At 46.4% G+C, this 17,706-nt stretch overlaps 3 protein-coding genes across 9 annotated transcripts in view; 1 reads left to right on the top strand and 2 right to left on the bottom strand.

The window, feature by feature from the left end:
* Positions 1-16,366, top strand: part of LOC120444430 (transmembrane protein KIAA1109 homolog) — a 28,138-nt gene extending 11,772 nt beyond the window's left edge. The window contains exons 9-23 of one of the 7 annotated variants that reach the window (XM_039624074.2): positions 1,968-2,304; positions 2,370-3,581; positions 3,673-3,837; positions 3,895-4,096; positions 4,711-4,801; positions 4,904-5,019; positions 5,084-5,739; positions 5,806-5,938; positions 6,003-6,864; positions 6,929-7,544; positions 10,071-11,039; positions 11,103-14,748; positions 14,812-15,012; positions 15,080-15,210; positions 15,271-16,366. In XM_039624074.2, the coding sequence (XP_039480008.1) occupies positions 1,968-2,304; positions 2,370-3,581; positions 3,673-3,837; positions 3,895-4,096; positions 4,711-4,801; positions 4,904-5,019; positions 5,084-5,739; positions 5,806-5,938; positions 6,003-6,864; positions 6,929-7,544; positions 10,071-11,039; positions 11,103-14,748; positions 14,812-15,012; positions 15,080-15,210; positions 15,271-15,951 (10,018 nt within the window). In that variant the 3' untranslated portion in view covers positions 15,952-16,366. Of the gene's footprint in view, positions 1-1,967; positions 2,305-2,369; positions 3,582-3,672; positions 3,838-3,894; positions 4,148-4,710; positions 4,802-4,903; positions 5,020-5,083; positions 5,740-5,805; positions 5,939-6,002; positions 6,865-6,928; positions 7,545-10,070; positions 11,040-11,102; positions 14,749-14,811; positions 15,013-15,079; positions 15,211-15,270 lie in introns of all 7 variants that reach the window. The other 6 variants (XM_039624078.2, XM_039624076.2, XM_039624073.2 and 3 more) reach the window with 6 other exon arrangements.
* On the bottom strand, positions 2-1,680 carry LOC120444433 (RNA-binding protein 34). The gene is made up of 3 exons (XM_039624083.2): positions 1,195-1,680; positions 748-1,131; positions 2-693 (listed from the first exon to the last, which is right to left on the bottom strand). The coding sequence occupies exons 1-3, from the start codon at positions 1,610-1,612 to the stop codon at positions 194-196; spliced, it is 1,302 nt and encodes a 433-aa protein (XP_039480017.1). The 5' UTR covers positions 1,613-1,680; the 3' UTR covers positions 2-193.
* On the bottom strand, positions 7,568-9,838 carry LOC120444432 (xaa-Pro aminopeptidase ApepP). The gene is made up of 2 exons (XM_039624082.1): positions 9,716-9,838; positions 7,568-9,593 (listed from the first exon to the last, which is right to left on the bottom strand). Exon 2 carries the CDS (start codon positions 9,563-9,565, stop codon positions 7,724-7,726), a length of 1,842 nt encoding a protein of 613 aa, XP_039480016.1. The 5' UTR covers positions 9,566-9,593; positions 9,716-9,838; the 3' UTR covers positions 7,568-7,723.
* Positions 16,367-17,706: the final 1,340 nt, after the last annotated feature.

The following is a 17,706-nucleotide window of genomic DNA, read 5'->3' as shown; positions in this document are numbered from 1 at the left end:
ATTGTTGAAAATTTCGCATTTTATTTTTAAGTTGTTCTCTGAGTAATCTTTCAACGATTACTTAGTCAACATTATCAATCTAGTGTCCTGTACATAAACTGATCCGGTGGTCAACTTCGTAAAAGAAAGTCAAATGAATCTCATTGGATTGGATTGCAACTTATTTAAAACTTATGCCTATTCTAAATGTATATTAACTCTTTTGTTTGGGTGCTATTTTTTTGGCTAGAGCTGTTTGTTGATCGTTGCTCTTCTTTTTAGGCTTTTTGGCCTTCTTGATGCCGTCGACTTTGACCCCCCGATACTCGGACTTCTTTTTTTGACCAGGAGTTGCTCCCTCTTTTTTTGAACTACTGTTCTCCTTGCCCTTCTTCTTGTCAAGCCGTTTTTTTGCGCCTGCCGAATTCTGGTTCTTAGCCTTGGTCTTTGAGGACGTTTTGGATGCAGCGGAGGCAGCGGCAGCGTCGCGTACTTGTTTGGCACCGAGTTTTTTGACTTGATAGCGCTCCACGTTGATAGGCCTATCGTCCAGAAGCGTCTGATTCAGTTCAAGCGCTAATCCCACAGCATCGGGCTTTTGGAAACAGACGTATGCTACTCCTTTGCAGCCCTTGTCGCCATCCTGCAGGCAGCGTATGTAGTCTATCTCGCCGCAGCTGGAGAAGATCTCGCGCAGCTGCTCCTCGGTGGCCGCTGGATATTAGATTTAATGTTAGCATGTAGTTAAAACTACTCAAAACTACTTACAGTATTTTAGGCTGCCCACGAATATGGTTCGCTTGGCATCCTTGTCACTGGGCTGCTGATCCGTTCCCTGGCCAAAACCCTCCGCCTTAGCCGCGGGAGTAACCCGCAGGTGATTTTCCTTGAACTCGGTGCCATGCAGAGACAGCGCTTGCTGGGCAATCTCGGGGTTCTGGAGCACCACGTAGGCGTTTAGGGAGCCGGCTCCCTTGCGCTGTTTGTGCTTGAAAAGCTGCTTGCCACCGGCGGTGCGAAGACGGATGGATTGAACCAACCCATAGGGTTGGAACAATTTCACCAGCTGGACGCGTTTGGTGTTAATGGGCAGATTGCCCACGAAAACGGTGGACGCCTCGTCTGCAGGATTGCGTTCCCGCTTAACTCCTTCTGTGGGATGGAAATGTTAAAATTAATTTATATAGGGGGATATGGTTTATCTATTAACCTTACCTTCATTCTTGTTATTGGCTTTGGCTTTCTTAGCCACTTTTCCTTCTGCTTTTGCCTTTGGAACAGTCGTTGGTTTGTCCTCTGCCTTTTCGTTTTTGATGGCCTTATCCTCAACTTTGCCCGGGGCTTCTGGTTCCTTCTTGATCTCCTTGGGTTCCAGTTTATTCTGTTGCTTCTTCAGCTTCTGTGCCTGCTTCTTGGCCTTCTTTTTTTCGATCTTGGCCAAGTCCTTCGCGGACAATTTTTTGGGACTGTCTTGTACGGCGGCCCTTACTTCATCTTTTGGCACTTTAACTGCCTTCTTTTTGGGATTTGCTTTCGATTTCTTCTTCACTTTACCATCCTCCACAACGCCGGGCTCTTTTTTAATCGGCTTTAACTCAGCTTTTTCTGATTCTTTGGCTTTTGGTGTTTTCATTTTTGCACAAATAGATCCTCCTTACCAATAATATGTTTTTCTACACGTGTGACCCAAAAGTGTGCCCGTCCATGGTCCGTTAAAAATACCATCTATTCGAAAAATTAATACTAAAATGATAATCAAAAATATATACCGAATTTACCGTTTTTATGTTTTAAATCACAAATTTTATGTTAATCTTAATAATATTCCAAATTTTGAAATTAATATTTTTGGCTAGTACAAAATATCGAAAAAAATATTTTAAAAATGTTCTGGAATATCGGCAGAAGTTAGTGAAAAAATGAATAATAAAATAATATATATATTTCCAAATTACTTCGCCGTTTTTAATGGTTATTGTTTTCTCCAGAATGGTGGAGGCCGCCGTCCCAACAATTCAATCAATGCACCTGCTCTCGGTGGTGAACTTCATCCACACCTCCTGTATCGCCAAGGTGAACAACGACAATATCCTGAAGCGGGATCAGAGCTTGAGCTACTGGTCGCAGGTTCACTCGAACTCCAAGCGATCCACAACGGAAAGACATCTTCAGGGACCCGGGGACTCGTTCCTCAGCGACGTATATGAGGAGAGTATTTCCACCAAAACTCAGGGTCTGATTGTCTTGCCGAAGGTCAGCATCACCATGCTGCAGTCCTCCATTGTGGAGGAGATTATCTCAGTGGCAGCTTTGGATAATGTACAAGTGAGTACATTAGCCCACAATGCTTGATTGATCAAATTACCACCAATTTGCTATCTTTTTTATAGGATCTAAGCTGCGTGTCACTGCTCACCTTTTACATGGAGGGAATCTCCACGAAGTTCCACCTGGGAAAGACGACGCGTGCGTCCATGCACAACGTCTACATTCAGCAAACGGTCCAGTCCGGAAGCAGTAACAAAAAGGGTGGCATCATGAAGGGCACACGCGCTCTTTTGGCACATCTTTCCTCCCAGACGCGCCCCGACAATGTTCAAGGAGAGCCCATTCTTATTGAGACATCGGAGAAGCAGTTGGAGGAGCTGGTCATAACGTTGGATATCGGAAGAGCTCATGCGCAACTGCGACGCCTGAAGACAGAAGGGCAGTCCTGCACCCAGGACTCGCCCATCATTGTCACTGCCATTCCAGAACACAAGAGCAAAGTGCTGTTTGAATGCCTGAAAATGCCGGAAAGCACGGGCATCGAAAGCATTGGCTACATTATGTTCGAGTGTGGCTTGGAGGGCGTGGGTGTGAAGATAGTTAAGCGATCGCACTTTGAGAAGTCCGAAAACAGCAAAGAGGAGTTGGCCGAAATGGCGGGAGCTGGTGCGGGAACCGGAACCTCCGCGGGGGGTTTCAATCTCAATGATTTGGTGGGCCAAGGAGACGGAGCCACAGGTTCTGGAGATGGAGGAGCCACTTCGAAAGCTGAAGCCGCATGGAGGTTGATAACAAAAAAACCGCCTACACCCAAAACTCCGAAGGAGAAGTTTCAACCTGCTACAGACAGCAGCATTGCGGCAGAAACCTCTGGGGCTGAAAAGGGAAAATCCACACCCAAACCTCCAGATGAAGACGTGGAAAAAGGAACCAACACATCAAATGCTGTGCCAGGAGCCCAAAAACCAACAGCAGGGTCAGGAACCAACCCCAAGGATAACTACGACAAGGTTCTGTCAAATGTCAAGGAAACGGATAAGACTTCCTCGTGTGTGATTGAACTAAAAGCGGTTTGGTTCAACTTCGCCGCACCACCTTGCGTGCCTATTACCCGAAAGATTGATCTGACTCGACTGGACTGGAATCTCTTGAGCACGGCCTCTCCGGCTATCACCGCATGGATGAACCCCAGTAATCGACTGGCCATGAAAATAGTATCCTTGATGAAGGCTCTTCACACGAGACAAACGGCAGTGGCTGCTTGTCTTATGGCGGAGGCCATGGACAACGAGAAGATCCAGAGAAACCCCAAGATCAAGAAGGTAACAAAAGAGGTATAAAGGTTTTTATACAGCAGTACAGCCTATAGACCAACTCACTTTTTAAATCTTCCGTATTAATTTATTTTATTTAAATGATCTGCAGAGTCGGTACGCCAATAACTACACGTTGCTGTCTAAGACGCTGCAGGAGGATCCCAGTTGCCAGCTCTGCTACATCATGCAGAAGTTGGTTCTCGATGAGGGCGTTCAGAGGATAGAGACGATATTCAAGCAACACGATGTTCCACATCTGAACACTCTTAGACAGGTTAGTAACTGCGCTGAATATTACCTTTTAGAATTGGTAAATTTCCATTTTTTAAAGGGCATTATTGTGCTGAGCCGGCAGTGGAAGAATACTCTTTACAATCCGATTCTTTTTGAGCATCAGTACAAGAACAAGCTGGCGCGACCCATTAACGTGACCTTTTCGTTCCCGCAAAACGAGGAGGATGCGGAGAATGATGAGTGCGAAGGTGATGTTGAAATGGGCGCCTTTGCCGGCGTCGGCGAGAATCCGGAAGAGAGTGAGAATGCATTATTACTTGGGCAAACACAGCATCATCGAACTCACATTGGTATTTTTTTGATTAACGCTCTCCTTCCGCCGTCTGTGGCGGGTGGTTATCTCCTTTTAACATAGATTTATGTATAGTTATAGACTCTTTCTATATTTCCCCCTTCCTGCTTGATGCTTTTTGCTCGTTTTTTAACCAAATTGAATGATTGTGTCCGTATAAGTGCGAGCGTGTGTTTCTTAGATTTGATATCTACTACCTTCCATTTCCTTTTTTAAATACTTTTCCCACACAATTGTTATCCACCGCTTTGAGTGTTCACCATTTCATATTGTTTGATGCTTTGCGTTTGCATTATACTACAGAACAATACAACTCTTCTATCCTTTTTGGCTATTACTATATCTTTATCTATGAAACTAAATTTAATCCTAAGTATGTTGTACACTAAACGATAAATATGTTAAGCTTATCTTATCTACTTCCTCTCTCCTATTCTCTAATGCTTTTTACTGTTATTTTTATTTCGTTCAGTGTACAACTTTTCTAGAAGAGTGCTTTCTTGAAGAGTGCTTGTCCAAAATTCAAAACTTTTATTTGTTTATTAACGTTTCCTTCTGTAGGTGTTCCTTATGGCCATGATGGTGCAAACCATGGAACCGCTTCCCAGCGATCTACTTCCACTTCGCCAAATATACACCATCCTCGGCGTGGGTAAGTTGAAAATGTTTGCTTGCTTATTCCCCATCACCTACATCTCGTTAATGTCATGCTTGTGGTCTGTTCTTCTCTCCAAACAACATCCGTGTGCATCAGCTTAAGCAAAGTGCACAGCAAAGCCTCTAACTATTCACAAGGCAATTCATCTCGTTCCAGCATTCAGATGCTGCCCATTATTTCCGGGCTGGTGGAGAAGCAGGTTCCGGAATTCGGTGAGTAGATTTCATTATACTAATCATAAAGAACAAATTATGATTTTATATATTTTCTCATCAGAATACGGTGCCTTGCAAGAGGGATCCTTGAGTTCCACGAACTCGGTAAATAAATTCTGGCTGGGCGCCGAGAACCACAAGGAGGATTTGTACTTCTGGATGGCCAAACAGCAGGATAGCAAAAAGAAGCACTTCACAGAAAAGGAAAACGCTCGCCCGGCTCCTCTGAAAATGACTGAACATCCAGGACAATCTCGTAGTGGCATAATGCAGGATTCCATTAAGCTTCTGGATGCCCACCTAATCTTTGAACCACTTCTCACCTGCTTGGGGGTTATGCCACAACAAATGATCAACAAGTTTTCCAACGCGGACATTTCTTCGTTGGAGAACTTTGGCACCAATCTGTCCCTGATTGGCACGTTTGATTCTATTCGGGTGGACATTGTGGTCAGCGAGGCGGGTGACAAAAAGAACTCGGCCCAAAAGCCAGCTAAACTGAACAAAAAATCAAACGGTGGCAGGGCCTCCATAATGATGGACACTCCCTTGTTCTTATGCGAGCGAGTGGGTGTGGAACTGGAAGTCTTAAAAATGTCTGATGGCATGGTGGATCAGGCGCGCCAGAATGTCATCTATATGTCGCGTCGCCAGCTTAAGAAACACACGAGCACAGTGATTAATTTCAGTCTAAATGTTAGGTTTATCTCGCAGCAGGTAGGAGAAAAATCTGTAAATTAAAATACAAATAAGCTAAGCGAAACTGTTATATACGTATTACAGGTAAATATGCCGCTGCTGAGGCTGCTGCATCAGATCTGCAATATGTATCAAAACGTTAAGGATGCCCAGAACGAGTTTCACGATCAGCCTGAGCTAAGCAAAAAGAGCCAAACCAAAGACGAGTGCAGTTTGGGTAAGTTTATGCCACATTGTGATCATAAATTTATAAACCTATTAACTATTCTGCTACTTTTCAGCATCAGAGCCCACAGACATCGTGCCATTTAACTCGATGTCCGAACGCTTTAGCCATGGCGAAAACTACTCAGATGAACGCTACGACAAATTCAACGAAACGATGCCCACAATGTTGGCAAGACCGCGTCCAGGAGGTTTGGCTCCCATTATTCAACTAACACCTTCTCCAAATGCCAAAAACAGGCCCCAAAGTTTCGCCCAAAAACTTCGATCCACCGGGAAATCCGTGAAGGGCAAGCTAGGATACACGAATTTGAATGAGTCTAGTTCATCGCCACTAAGGGATAGTCCAACAATGTCACTCCACGAACAAAATATCCTCAAAATGTCCACCGAGTCGAAAGCTTCGCTAAATGGTGCTTGTGCCACCAGTGTTAGTGGGGATTACCAGAACACGCTGACCAAAGCTGGAATGCCGACGATGGCACCGATGTTAGGGACGCCCAACTGCTGGAAGACAATCTACCACCTATTGGAGTTGTATGGTACCATGCCGGAGACCAAGACTGTGGTCCAAAGGAGCTCGTTGAACGAACACAAAAGCAAGTCGGCGGGCTTTGCTCACGACGAGGATGACTTGGCCAGTGCACCAACACCCTTACCCCAACATAGGGAGATGTTGCTGGTAGATGCTCCATCCCAGGAACGAACACGCCTGATAGTTTTCGGTGTGGCCAAGATTCACAAAACTCGCCTGCTGGCCACGCTTTCTGGCCTCAAGCTGGAATCGGAGATCACCACCCTTAACAGCACAGCCACTTGGAGGAAAAAGGCTCGTCCTGTGTCCTTGGAATGCTCTCTTACTGGCCAAGTGGGACGAGCTATGATTGTGCTGCTCGAAGGGGTGGCTCCCAGTCAACAGTAAGCACTTTTTTGCCTGTTTTTTTTTGTATGGGTATGTAAACCCGCTTGTGCTTTATTTCAGAACCGTTGTAAAGGTAACCGTGGGCAAAAGCCAGACACTTTACTCGAGCCTTTCAAAACGGGGAAAGGATAAAAACAGTGGACTGCTGTCGATTGGAGCTGTTAACATAGACATACCGCAACATCCGGTGGCCCTGCATGGAATGATGACTCGAAGTTCTAAGCAGTTGTCGTCCACTCTACAGGAGCTACGTGTTAAGCGTAACTCAGGTCGGTCCACGGTGCGTTCGCATACTGCCGAGGAGCCGGAGTCTCCGTTCCATGCCCGCAATTCTGGGGGAGCCAGCAGTGGAACTGGAGTGGCCAGCGAAATGCGGGAGCGCACTGTTTCTGGCGGAGCTGGTGCGCAACAGCAGCCACAGCAGGCGGCTCGCCGGGCAGCACACATGGCGCAATCCAAGACGGGCACGGCACAGCACCAGAACGGATTGCTTCAGCCCCTGGTCATGCAGTTCAACGTGCTGTTGCAGAGTCTGTCCATCAATGCCGCGCTACTTCCTTCGCTGCAGGCTCAGTATCGCATGAATCATGTTAGTTCCATGGGAGTAACTGGGCAGAGGGCAAAGTTCGTTATCGATCTTCCCACGCACACGCTCAGCTTTAACACCAAAATTCAGGTGAGCTACAAAGATTTAAAAACTATTTTTACATAATATTTATTCGGCATACAAATTTAAGATAGGCCTTTTTAAGAGGTATATAAAAGCATTTTAGATATTTTAGTCTTGAGAAAGGAGTATTGTATGTATGCGACAGAATAGTAGTTAAAGATGACGGAAATAACAGGTAAAAAGCATTAAATAGGCTGAACTTCCTTTTTGAGCCAGGACAAAGTAAATTCGTCTCCTTCACGCGACAAGATTGGTGAAAGAGTTTCCCAGACTTGTTGATGATAGCTGTTGAGCAGCTTAACTTCCACATCGGATAGAAGTTCCTTTTTAATCATTTTAGTTTGCTTTGGGCACATGGTGATGGTTTTGAAAGTTAGGGCGCCACGGTGGGAAAAGTTGTGTGCCACTTGACCCGGCACAATTTGTACAATATCCTCGACACGGATGCCGAACTCTCCATCCTGGTAGAAACCAGGCTCATTGGAAATAAACATGTTCGCCTGGAGACCAGGATCGTCGGGCATTAGTCGAATTCCAACGCCCATGGGACCTTCGTGGACATTTAAGAAGTGACCCACTCCATGGCCAGTTCCGTGTCCGTAGTCCAAGCCCACGTCCCACAGGGCCTTCCTCGCCAGAGTGTCAAGAACCTGTCCCTTTACCTTAGCTGGGAATACGGTGGAGCCAAAGCTCAGTTGGCCTTTCAAAACGCGAGTGTAGGCTTCCTTCTGGAACTCGGTGGGCTCACCAAAGTGAAGGGTCCTCGTCACATCCGTGGTACCATCCAAATATTGAGCCCCGGAATCACAGAGATAAATCTCCTTGTCGTTTATCTTCCTGTTGGTTTCCTCCTTTGGGTGATAGTGAATAACAGAGCCATTGGGTCCCGAAGCACTAATTGTGGTGAAGCTGAGACCCATGTACTTATCCTTTGTTGAACGGAAGGACTCTAGTTTATCGGCACCAGACATTTCATCGACTTCCGCACCCTTTTTCACTTGATCTTCAAGCCAGGCGAAGTACTGACACAGAGCGACGCCATCGCGAATGTGGCTGTTGATGAAGCCCGCGATCTCGATATTGTTCTTAATGGCCTTCAGCACACAAATGGGAGTCACCTCTTGTATTCTACGTGACTTGGGTATCAAAGCAGTTAGATAGTAGCTGCTGGTGGGTGCTATCCAGATCTTTGACTCCTTGGTCGACACAATCTTACTGATCTCAACGCCAATTGAGGCGTAGGGCAAAATGCATATCTTTACATTGTTCTCCGTTTGATGCTCCGCAAAATCAGTGGGTAGTTTACTAGAGTCCACAAAGAGCAGTAGCTCATCGTTGGTCACAATCAAGTAGGAGAAGAAGACGGGGTTAAAGTCAATGTCCGAGCCGCGAAGGTTCAAGAACCAAGCGATTTCATCGAGGGCACTGACCACCAGGGCATCGGCATTCTTCTCCTTCAATTGCTCGCGCACCACGTCCCACTTTTTGGCGATAGTTACGCCAGAATGTTCTAGTTTTAGGGTTATAATCTTGTTTGAGGTTTGCGGTGGCTGGTCCTGACCCCAGACCTCGTCAATGAGGTTGTCTTCAATGGGCACCAGCTGGCATTCCGCGGAGCTCAGTTCCGTTTCGATGGGTTTCCACACGCGGAACGACAACAGGCGAGGATCCACGCCCACGAAGCTGCCCTTGGGCAGATTCTTTGCCAGCCAGGCGCCAATCGACGGAGTGGCGGTCAGGCCATCCCGCATCAGAACCCAATTGGAGTCCAGCTGCTTCTCCGCCTGCTGATAGTACCGCCCGTCGGTCCAGAGCAGGGCAGTCTCCGTCGTTATCACCGCCGTGCCAGCGGATCCATCGAATCCGCTGACAAAGGAACGGCGCTCGTCATGCTGGCACTGGTACTCCGACTGGTGGGCGTCGTCCGAGGGTACAATGTACGCCGATATGCCGCAGGAGTCGCCCACCTGGGCGCGGAGCATCAGCTCCCTCAACCTGGCCAGAATCTGGGTGGTGTTCCTCTTCATTGTGGTTCCCTCAATGGCAGCAAAATAACTATACGAAAAACACAGAAAACCTAGTCAAGTTTGGGCGATAAGATAATCAACCTTAATCAGGTCTCTTTTTGTATCCCATAAATACATAAATAATCGGGCGAATATAAGTGTCACACTCACAAAGGCTGTCAAACTATTGTTTAAATTACAGGGTGCAAATATTTTATAATCTTTTTGCACTGACACATTTAATTTTGCAATTAATCGCACGTCAAAAATGCTGAACAATCAACTATATTATTTCATATCGCCTGTAAGCTTTTAGTATTTTTTGGTTTCCGCATAACAAGGTAACACTAAAAGTTTGGCGGGAAAAGTTTAAATATTTTTTAACTTGGCTCTTATTAATGTATTTAATATACAATTAAAATAAGTTATATATTAAGTCAGCAAAATCTTTTTAAGAGTAGTGAACTAAATTCCTAAAACATGTTTTTGAATTAATAAAACCCCCTTCCTTCATAATTTTTTTTAGAACGAGATGAACCTGCCATCGGAAGCTTGTATTGGCCTGCCACCTGTTCATGTTTTGGCGGAATACATTCCAGACCACCGCCAGGATCACACGGAAAATGTCGAGGGCATTGTGCTGCGCCAAGGTGGCTATGTGAACGCCAGTGCCGAGATCGGCGAGTTCGAGCGCTGCCTAACCACAGATCTTCTAAACCATCTGGTCTTTGTGCAGAAGGTGTTTATGCGTGAAATCAACGAAGTGCTCCAGAAGGTGTACGGAGGTGAGAAACCTGTACCCCTGTGGACAGAGGAGAGCGGCGATAATTCGGGAGCAGTGCAGGAGTCCTCGCTTAAGCGCATCCTCTTCTCAATCAACATTTCCATGAAACGCATCCAATTGACGGCCACTACGCCCTGCTCTTCTGCGGTTCGATTTGAAACCGGAATTCTGGAGTTGCAGCTGTCCAACCGCGTGAAAAACCTGGGGGATATGAGCAATCGTAAGCTCTTCTTTAAGGCCCACATAGATTTCAATTTGTCCCTGGGTCAGATTATCCGTAACGTGATTTTCGACGAGGCCGAGCCGGAGTTCCAGCAGTACGCCTTCTTCCACACAACCATCAACTTGAGGAATGCCTTCCAAGATGAACTGCTCAACGAGGACAAGGAGTTGATTCTGCTCACCCTCAAGAGACCGCTGGTTTACGTTCAGCCAATTGCCGTGGACAAGGCGATCCTCGTGTGGCTGAACTACAAGAATGCGTACGAGTACTGGGCGGAGAAGCGCGCGAACCTCTGCCACGAGCACGCTCAGCATAGCCTCCTTGGTCAGTACTCTGGACAGCATCAGAACCAGAATCTGCAAAATCCACAAGTGTTCGATCGCGTGGCTTTTGGCCAGATTGCAGGCTCAAATTTGTCTACGCTCTTTCTGCAACTAACCGTGGAGGACATGGGCATTTGCTTGCCCCTGAAACAAGTCAATACTACGGTATGTAACTAATTAAATCAGTGATGTATTGGTTTCCTGAACCAAATAAATTTTCTTTCATAGACATTTGGATCCCGGTCATATCAGGACTTTGATGCCAAAGGTGCAGTGGTGATCACGCTAGAAAACACGATAATCTCGGCCTGCAACTCGGGGGCTTTGGTTTCTAAAGGAAAGTTCCAGGGACTGTGCCTGCGTTTTGCCGATGATTTTGAAACCAATCTGGATGACTGGAAACCCAACAGTGCAGAGCCCATTATGAACGTTTGCGTTGTGTCTGAGGGAACCTTCGAGGTGTGTTCCCGCACTACAGCAGCTAAGAAGGGCGAGAACGCCAAGTGGCTGCTGAACGTGAAGTGGCAAATGGAGGGCGTGGATATTCACCTGGATGTTAATATTGGAAAGCAGCTAAGTTCTCTTGGCCACACTCTTACCATGCTCACGGGCTTCGAAGAGGATGAGACCCAAATGGAATCACCCGACAGCGATGAAGGAGATCAGAGCTGCAGAGATACGTTTGTGCGGCGGAGAGGAGACTTCGACAACTTGCCAGCGTTTGTTTTTGATCCCACCATCGATTCCAAGAAGCGTTCGTTTATGATGGAGAAGGAGATGGCCGAACAGCTAAAGATCATCAATGATTTGCGCACTTTGGGAGCATCACATAATACAGTCGCCCACGAGGAGAGGCGACTCCAAGAGCTACAAGCCATCTGTTACAAGTATTTCCGTAGAGATATGATCCAAAAGTGGAAAAGGCCTTCGTTAAGAAGGTCACTGAAGACCTATGGTCGCTCGCATTCGTACATTGGATCTGGATCTTCAGTGACTGGAGTTGGTGTTCCCCAAACAATGGACAATGGTAGCTATACTGGCAGAAGACTGGACACAATTGCCTCCAATGATGAGATATCTAGCTTGCAAAGCACACCGGCCTCTTGTCATTCCCGTAGTGCTTCCTTAAAACATACGGCAGGCGGAGGAGTAATTGGAGGGGGAGTTAATGCTCTTGGACGAGTCACCTTCACGGAAGCTATGCGGCAGACTTCACTACCCAATGCCGACACGGATACAGAGACAGCTGACAATGAGCTTGATTGGCGAGGTGATATCACGCCTAGTGAGATTGATGTTGATGGCACCTCCGTGGAAATGCGACGCAAGCATGGACATGGTCAGAAGCAGCCGGAACCCAACATCGACTTTGAACTGGACATTAAGGTACTGGTGAACTCTGGAAAATGCGTGCTCCACACGAAGGATACTGGAGAGGAGCGAGGCTACGCTGGTGGATCGGGAGCAGCTTCAAGTGGTGTGCCAGCCTCAAGTGTAAAATCCCACAAGCGCGAGAGAAGCATAGGCAACGATTGGGGCAGTCCAACTCCCTCGAGAAGGCAGAGGGACAAGAGCAAGCTGCGCTACAATGCCAACGCATTGCTAGCCGATCTTACCATTTTCCATATCCCAGGTTTGGATGTGAAACTTCACTATCAGTCAAAAACACTGGCCGAGCAACAAACTGGAGATCAGTTGCCAACTGGACGACGAATGGGCAGCAAACGAGCAACTTTGTGTGCGTGGATGACTTTACAAAGTATCCCAGAGGAAACTATCATATCTCCCCATATTTTGGAATTCCTAGAGCAGACTCTAGAGCCCATTCCTGCTCGTCAATCCAGCAGTGTTCCTCCGACTCCCTCCCACAATACAGGTGTTAATCTGGACATACTGCCTGCCAACTATGTGACTTATGCTTCATTTCCGGTGGATGTTATTGTTTACTTTCATATGCAACCTTCTACCTTTAGATTTAGTTGTCTGCCAGTTTCTAGAGTGGAATGTATGCTTCAGCTACCTAGTTTGGATATTGTATTCAGTTCAAAAAGGAGCAGCGACGAGGAAAACTCAGCACAGCCAGGGGTTCATGCCCAACCAGATCAGCAGCTTCCCACTGGTGGACTAAGTGTCACAGGCTGCCTTGCCGACTTCAATGTGTTCATTTTCCATCCGTATGGTGGCAAAAAGACTTCTAAGGAAACACAGTTTTCACCTCTGAGCGACAGTGAAAGGAAGGATTCGTTGAGTATCAACGTGGAGTTCGTTAAGTTCCACATCACGCGTTGCAGAAAGGTGTACATCGAACCTCTGCCCAGTTCTAAGAGATCTCTTGATCAATCGCGAGCCGTGATACGGTTCTCTACAATTGTGGATATTGGTAGTGCCAGTTTTAAATACGACATGAGGAGACTGACTGAGATCCTAGCCTTCCCCAAGGCTTGGTATCGCAGGAGGATTGTGAGAAGGCTTTTCCTGGGTGATCTTAGTGTGCAACAGCAACAGCAGCAACAGGGAAATGGCGCAGAAACACCAACTGGCTGCTCACCTGCTACTCCAACGCCCAGTGAAGACGCCTCCAAGGCTAAGGATAAAATGCGCCTTGACTTTGATGGACAAACGTCGCAACAACAGCACTTGGGACACTTCGGAGCTGTAAGACATTTAAAAAATCTGGGCAAGTCCTCCAGCGCTGAGTCCTCAGGAACGCCTCCCTCTGAAAAGAACCAAATCACTGCCTGGGAAACTCTGGTCATCTTTGCAGTTAATTTTACTAAACTTAATGTGCAAATGAACATTGGTAATGTGTGTGGCAATGTGGTCTGGCTCACAAAAGACTTTCAATCGGATGGACGTCTTTCCATCGGAAGCACTGGCTACAAAAACATGTATGCTGGGATATATCTGGGGGGATCTGCCCTAGATGCCAAAGGTGGTATAGTTGGTGGTAGTTTCGAGGTGAACAAGATCAACAAACGATTTCACATCAAGGAGGAGGCGGGCATGGAGCCTTACCATACCATGGGACTGAGTTTTATGGCCCTGGAACTGAGACTAGATTACATGGGAACATCAGTGTTGATGACCCGAATTAGCAGCTTCTCAGCTGCCATGAAAGATGAGTGGCGCACTGCTTCCCAAGCGGCTGCAACTCCAGCACATGGCAAGGACCAACCCAGAGCCTTGATCTTTATTCACGGCGATCTTACCTGGGACCAATTGCAGATCATGATCAGCAAGTCAACTACGGCAGATCTATTGAAGATGTACTTCAAATTGGAGGAGTTCTTCACACAGCAGTTCAAATCCTCCAAGAGGGTGTTTTCCAATCTGGAACCTCGCTTGCAGGATCGCACTGCCAGCATCAAGAGACGTCAGCAGCTTAAGAAAAAGCCTGCAAATGGAGAGCTTGTTGCTCCGCCTCAGATTCAGGGTATGATTGGCGAAAATACAGACGCACGTCATCACCGTCATTGGCAGAAGCCATTGGCACAGGCGGTAGGTCTGGTGGTGCCCTCACTAGTGACCCGTTTGCCACGTCACGGTAATGTTTTGGGTGGCACCGTCGAACTTCGGGGACAGAACATCTCCCTGGCTTGCTTTCACGGAATTAACTTCAAGTCTAAGTCGTGGGCCCTGTTCAGTTTGAGATCCCCATCCATTAACTTTGCAACTGAGGCGCGGCAAAGCGAGGACGAAGTGCTGGTCACCCAGACACTGACCTCTTCCTTGGGACAGACAACGGAGGTGCAGCAGCAGCAAAACCACTCTATGGCGATCGTGAGTCGTATCACCAGAAACATAATTTTCCCGCCTCAGTTCAAGACGCTTAATGAGTGGTTCCATTACGCTTTTGCAAACAGCGAGATTGATGGTAAGTTGAGAAAAGATAATTCTCAGACAAAGGTAATTGACCCGCCATTTCCTTTCCTCACAGCTGTGGATCGCTTCCCCATGCTGGAATGCGAGCGGGAGATCGCATCCAATTCTATAGAGCGAACACGGGCTTCTGGTAGCAGCAGCGCTGCCAAGGCACAGGAACACAACCACAACCGCGAGGTCATCTTCGCCCTGCCCAGCCTGCAACTGCATTTCAAGACTGAGCACAAACAGGGACCAACCACACCAGAGCCAAGTGGTAAGTACCGAAGCTTCATCAATCCATTAAAACAGGAAGTTACTCATAGTTGTTTGTTCGCTTGCAGAAAATAAGCCAGAAGTTTTGTGCAGCTTCATCACTGAATTCGATGACCACATTTTTGTGACCGTCGACGCGGACGCCTTCTTCTTCCTGCACGATCTCATCACATCCTATGTGACTGAAAAGGAGAAGGTGGTAAGTGCTAAAGATGTTTTCTTGTAAATTGAGAAATAAAACCATTTCTTTCCACCCTAGATCGGAGCTCAGTCGGCGAGGGCAGCGTCGCCCAATCTCTCGCAGAAGGCTAACCTGAAGCCATATCTGACTGACGAGATACTCAAAGAGAAAAAGGGTGCCTCAAACACGAACCTTACTGCTCAGGGCAAGCAAACTAGCGGTAGCAAGAGCAGTTTGGACCCACTGCAAGGAAGCCACACGAACCTAGCGAACGCTGCTGCCAACATGTCAGGGGCAGCGACAACGAACACGTCGACAACCACAACAGCCACAACCTTATCACCTGGAGCGGCAGCTGGTGGACCATCGACAAGCGCAAACGACTGCACTGATGGCAAGCAGCAGCAACAGGAGGGTTCCCCGCCGACCTTTGATCTCGAATCGTTTGTGCGTGACTGGCGGCACTTTGAGTGCCAGACGTGGCACTTGGAACCGACAGTTCGCCTACTCTCCTGGGCGGGAAAGTCCATTGAGCCATATGGCGTTGATTACATCCTAAACAAACTGGGCTTCAGCCATGCACGCACCACCATACCAAAGTGGCTGCAACGCGGATTTATGGATCCGCTGGACAAGGTGCAGGCCCTGATGATGCTGCAACTGCTGTTGATGGTGCGCGAGAACAAAGTGGAGCGTGATGGTGGGGCAAGTGGAAGTGGCAAGCAGCAACAGCAGAACCATCGACCCCCAACGAATTAGCCATGGCAGAGTAACATCTATGACAGTTGACAATTATCCAAAGTCCTTCGATTTAGTCTAAGTAGCGATGTATAGATTTTTCACACGTGTAAAGTTTTTATTATTTATTACCCTGGTCGACCTAGCATGCTTTAAGATTGAAACTGGTGGTATTATGTGGCCAGTAAGGCAGCTTCATATATAATGTAAATGGTTTGCTCTCGTTCCCCTTCTTTTTAAGCGTATCTGTATACCCTTTCTATAGGTGTAATGTCAAGTGCTTCGTGTAATTTGCTCAATTTTTGCGCTTTGTAACTATCATTACATGGTTTTGTTATTTTAGAAATTACTAGCAACAATGAGCAAGGCAATTGTGTTTAATATATAATTAGATCTAATTCAATATACATACTTATATTATAATTCAAAAAAATGTGTAAGTGTATCCATAAGTATATTGAATAAAATTTCGGAAATGCCTACCAAAAAAAATTTAAAAACTGCAGTACAACGACTTATACTACTTATTAACTCAAACTTGGATAAAATTAACTTTTAACATTTTTTTAAAAATTTGTTGAACTACTTTACAGCAAAGTAATTTAATAAACGCTTGGATTTGATTTTTAGTTGGGAATCAAAATTATTTGGGTTCCCCACTTATCCTGTGACTGAAAAAAAAAATGTTCCGGCTAATTTCGGGCCAACTTTGATTGTTCATTCGCCTCCTTTCAGCCTTGGCTGGAGTCCCTTTGAATCTAGGCCTCATGGGTGGCCTTTTTATATTTCCTATCCTTTTTTGCTTTTTGTTTTTTGCCCGAGCAAACTTTGCATCCGCAGCGCGCATCCGTTTATGTTTTCGTTTTGTCCCGCTGGCTGAACAGTGCAAATGTTTTCCTCGGCTTTCTTGGCGCCTTTCAACGTTTTCCTTCGCCTGTCACTGGGTCTTAGCTTTTTTCGGAGGCTGAGAAGACTCTTGGCTGTGTCTTTGTAAACATTTCATTTTCCATCAAGGTTGCGTTTTTAATTATCTTTCCTTTCTCTGGCTGCTCTCGATGCGATGGGTTCCTTCTTCTTTTTTAGCATATTAGGTTCGGGTTTTTGCCTGAGTTTCTACATCATTTTGCTGGCTCTGTGAAGCAGTTGCCCCGAGTTGATGAGCTTTTCACGCATTGTAGGCGCGCGCGGAATAAAAAAAAAGCTGCCGAGGTTCTGATGGGGCCTATGGAAGAGTGGAAGCGTGGTAGCGTGGAAGAGGGGGCTTCATGGGATTCGGGGGTTTCCGCCTTTGGCAAGGGTCTCGTGCCAGTTTAACTTGGGCCCCGAATGCGAGTGGTTTACTTTGGAGATTAGTTTATCTAAAGTTAATGAGGGTTAAAACTAATAGGCGAATGGCTTAATTTTTAATTATGAGACTTGCTCTTCCTTTGTGGTTTCTTTTCTTGGCTAAATGGGGGGCCATTTTGGTCTTTGTGTTTAAGCTCATCTTGTTTTGATTTTCATTGCGATTTTTGTGGGTCCTTGACATTTTCGTGGCACTTAATTTAAACCGCCACCAGCTAAATGGCTTCTTTAAATGGGATTTTAAACAAAATTAGCTTCGAGAAGATGTTCTAATCTAAGACCCACTTGGGACATTTGATACCCATTTCGTTATTAGTTTTCTGCTGAAATGGGATTTTCCTGGAGCATATAATGTGACATTTGCCCCATAAATTGTCAACGCATGTTGTCAAGGTGCTTCGGACACTTTTTCAATTAATTGGCGAAACTTCA

This window comes from Drosophila santomea, chromosome 2R, assembly GCF_016746245.2.
Source record: "Drosophila santomea strain STO CAGO 1482 chromosome 2R, Prin_Dsan_1.1, whole genome shotgun sequence".
NCBI lineage: Eukaryota > Metazoa > Arthropoda > Insecta > Diptera > Drosophilidae > Drosophila > Drosophila santomea.
The sequence above is the reverse complement of the archived record's forward strand: the minus strand, read 5'-3'. Positions and strand labels throughout refer to the sequence as shown.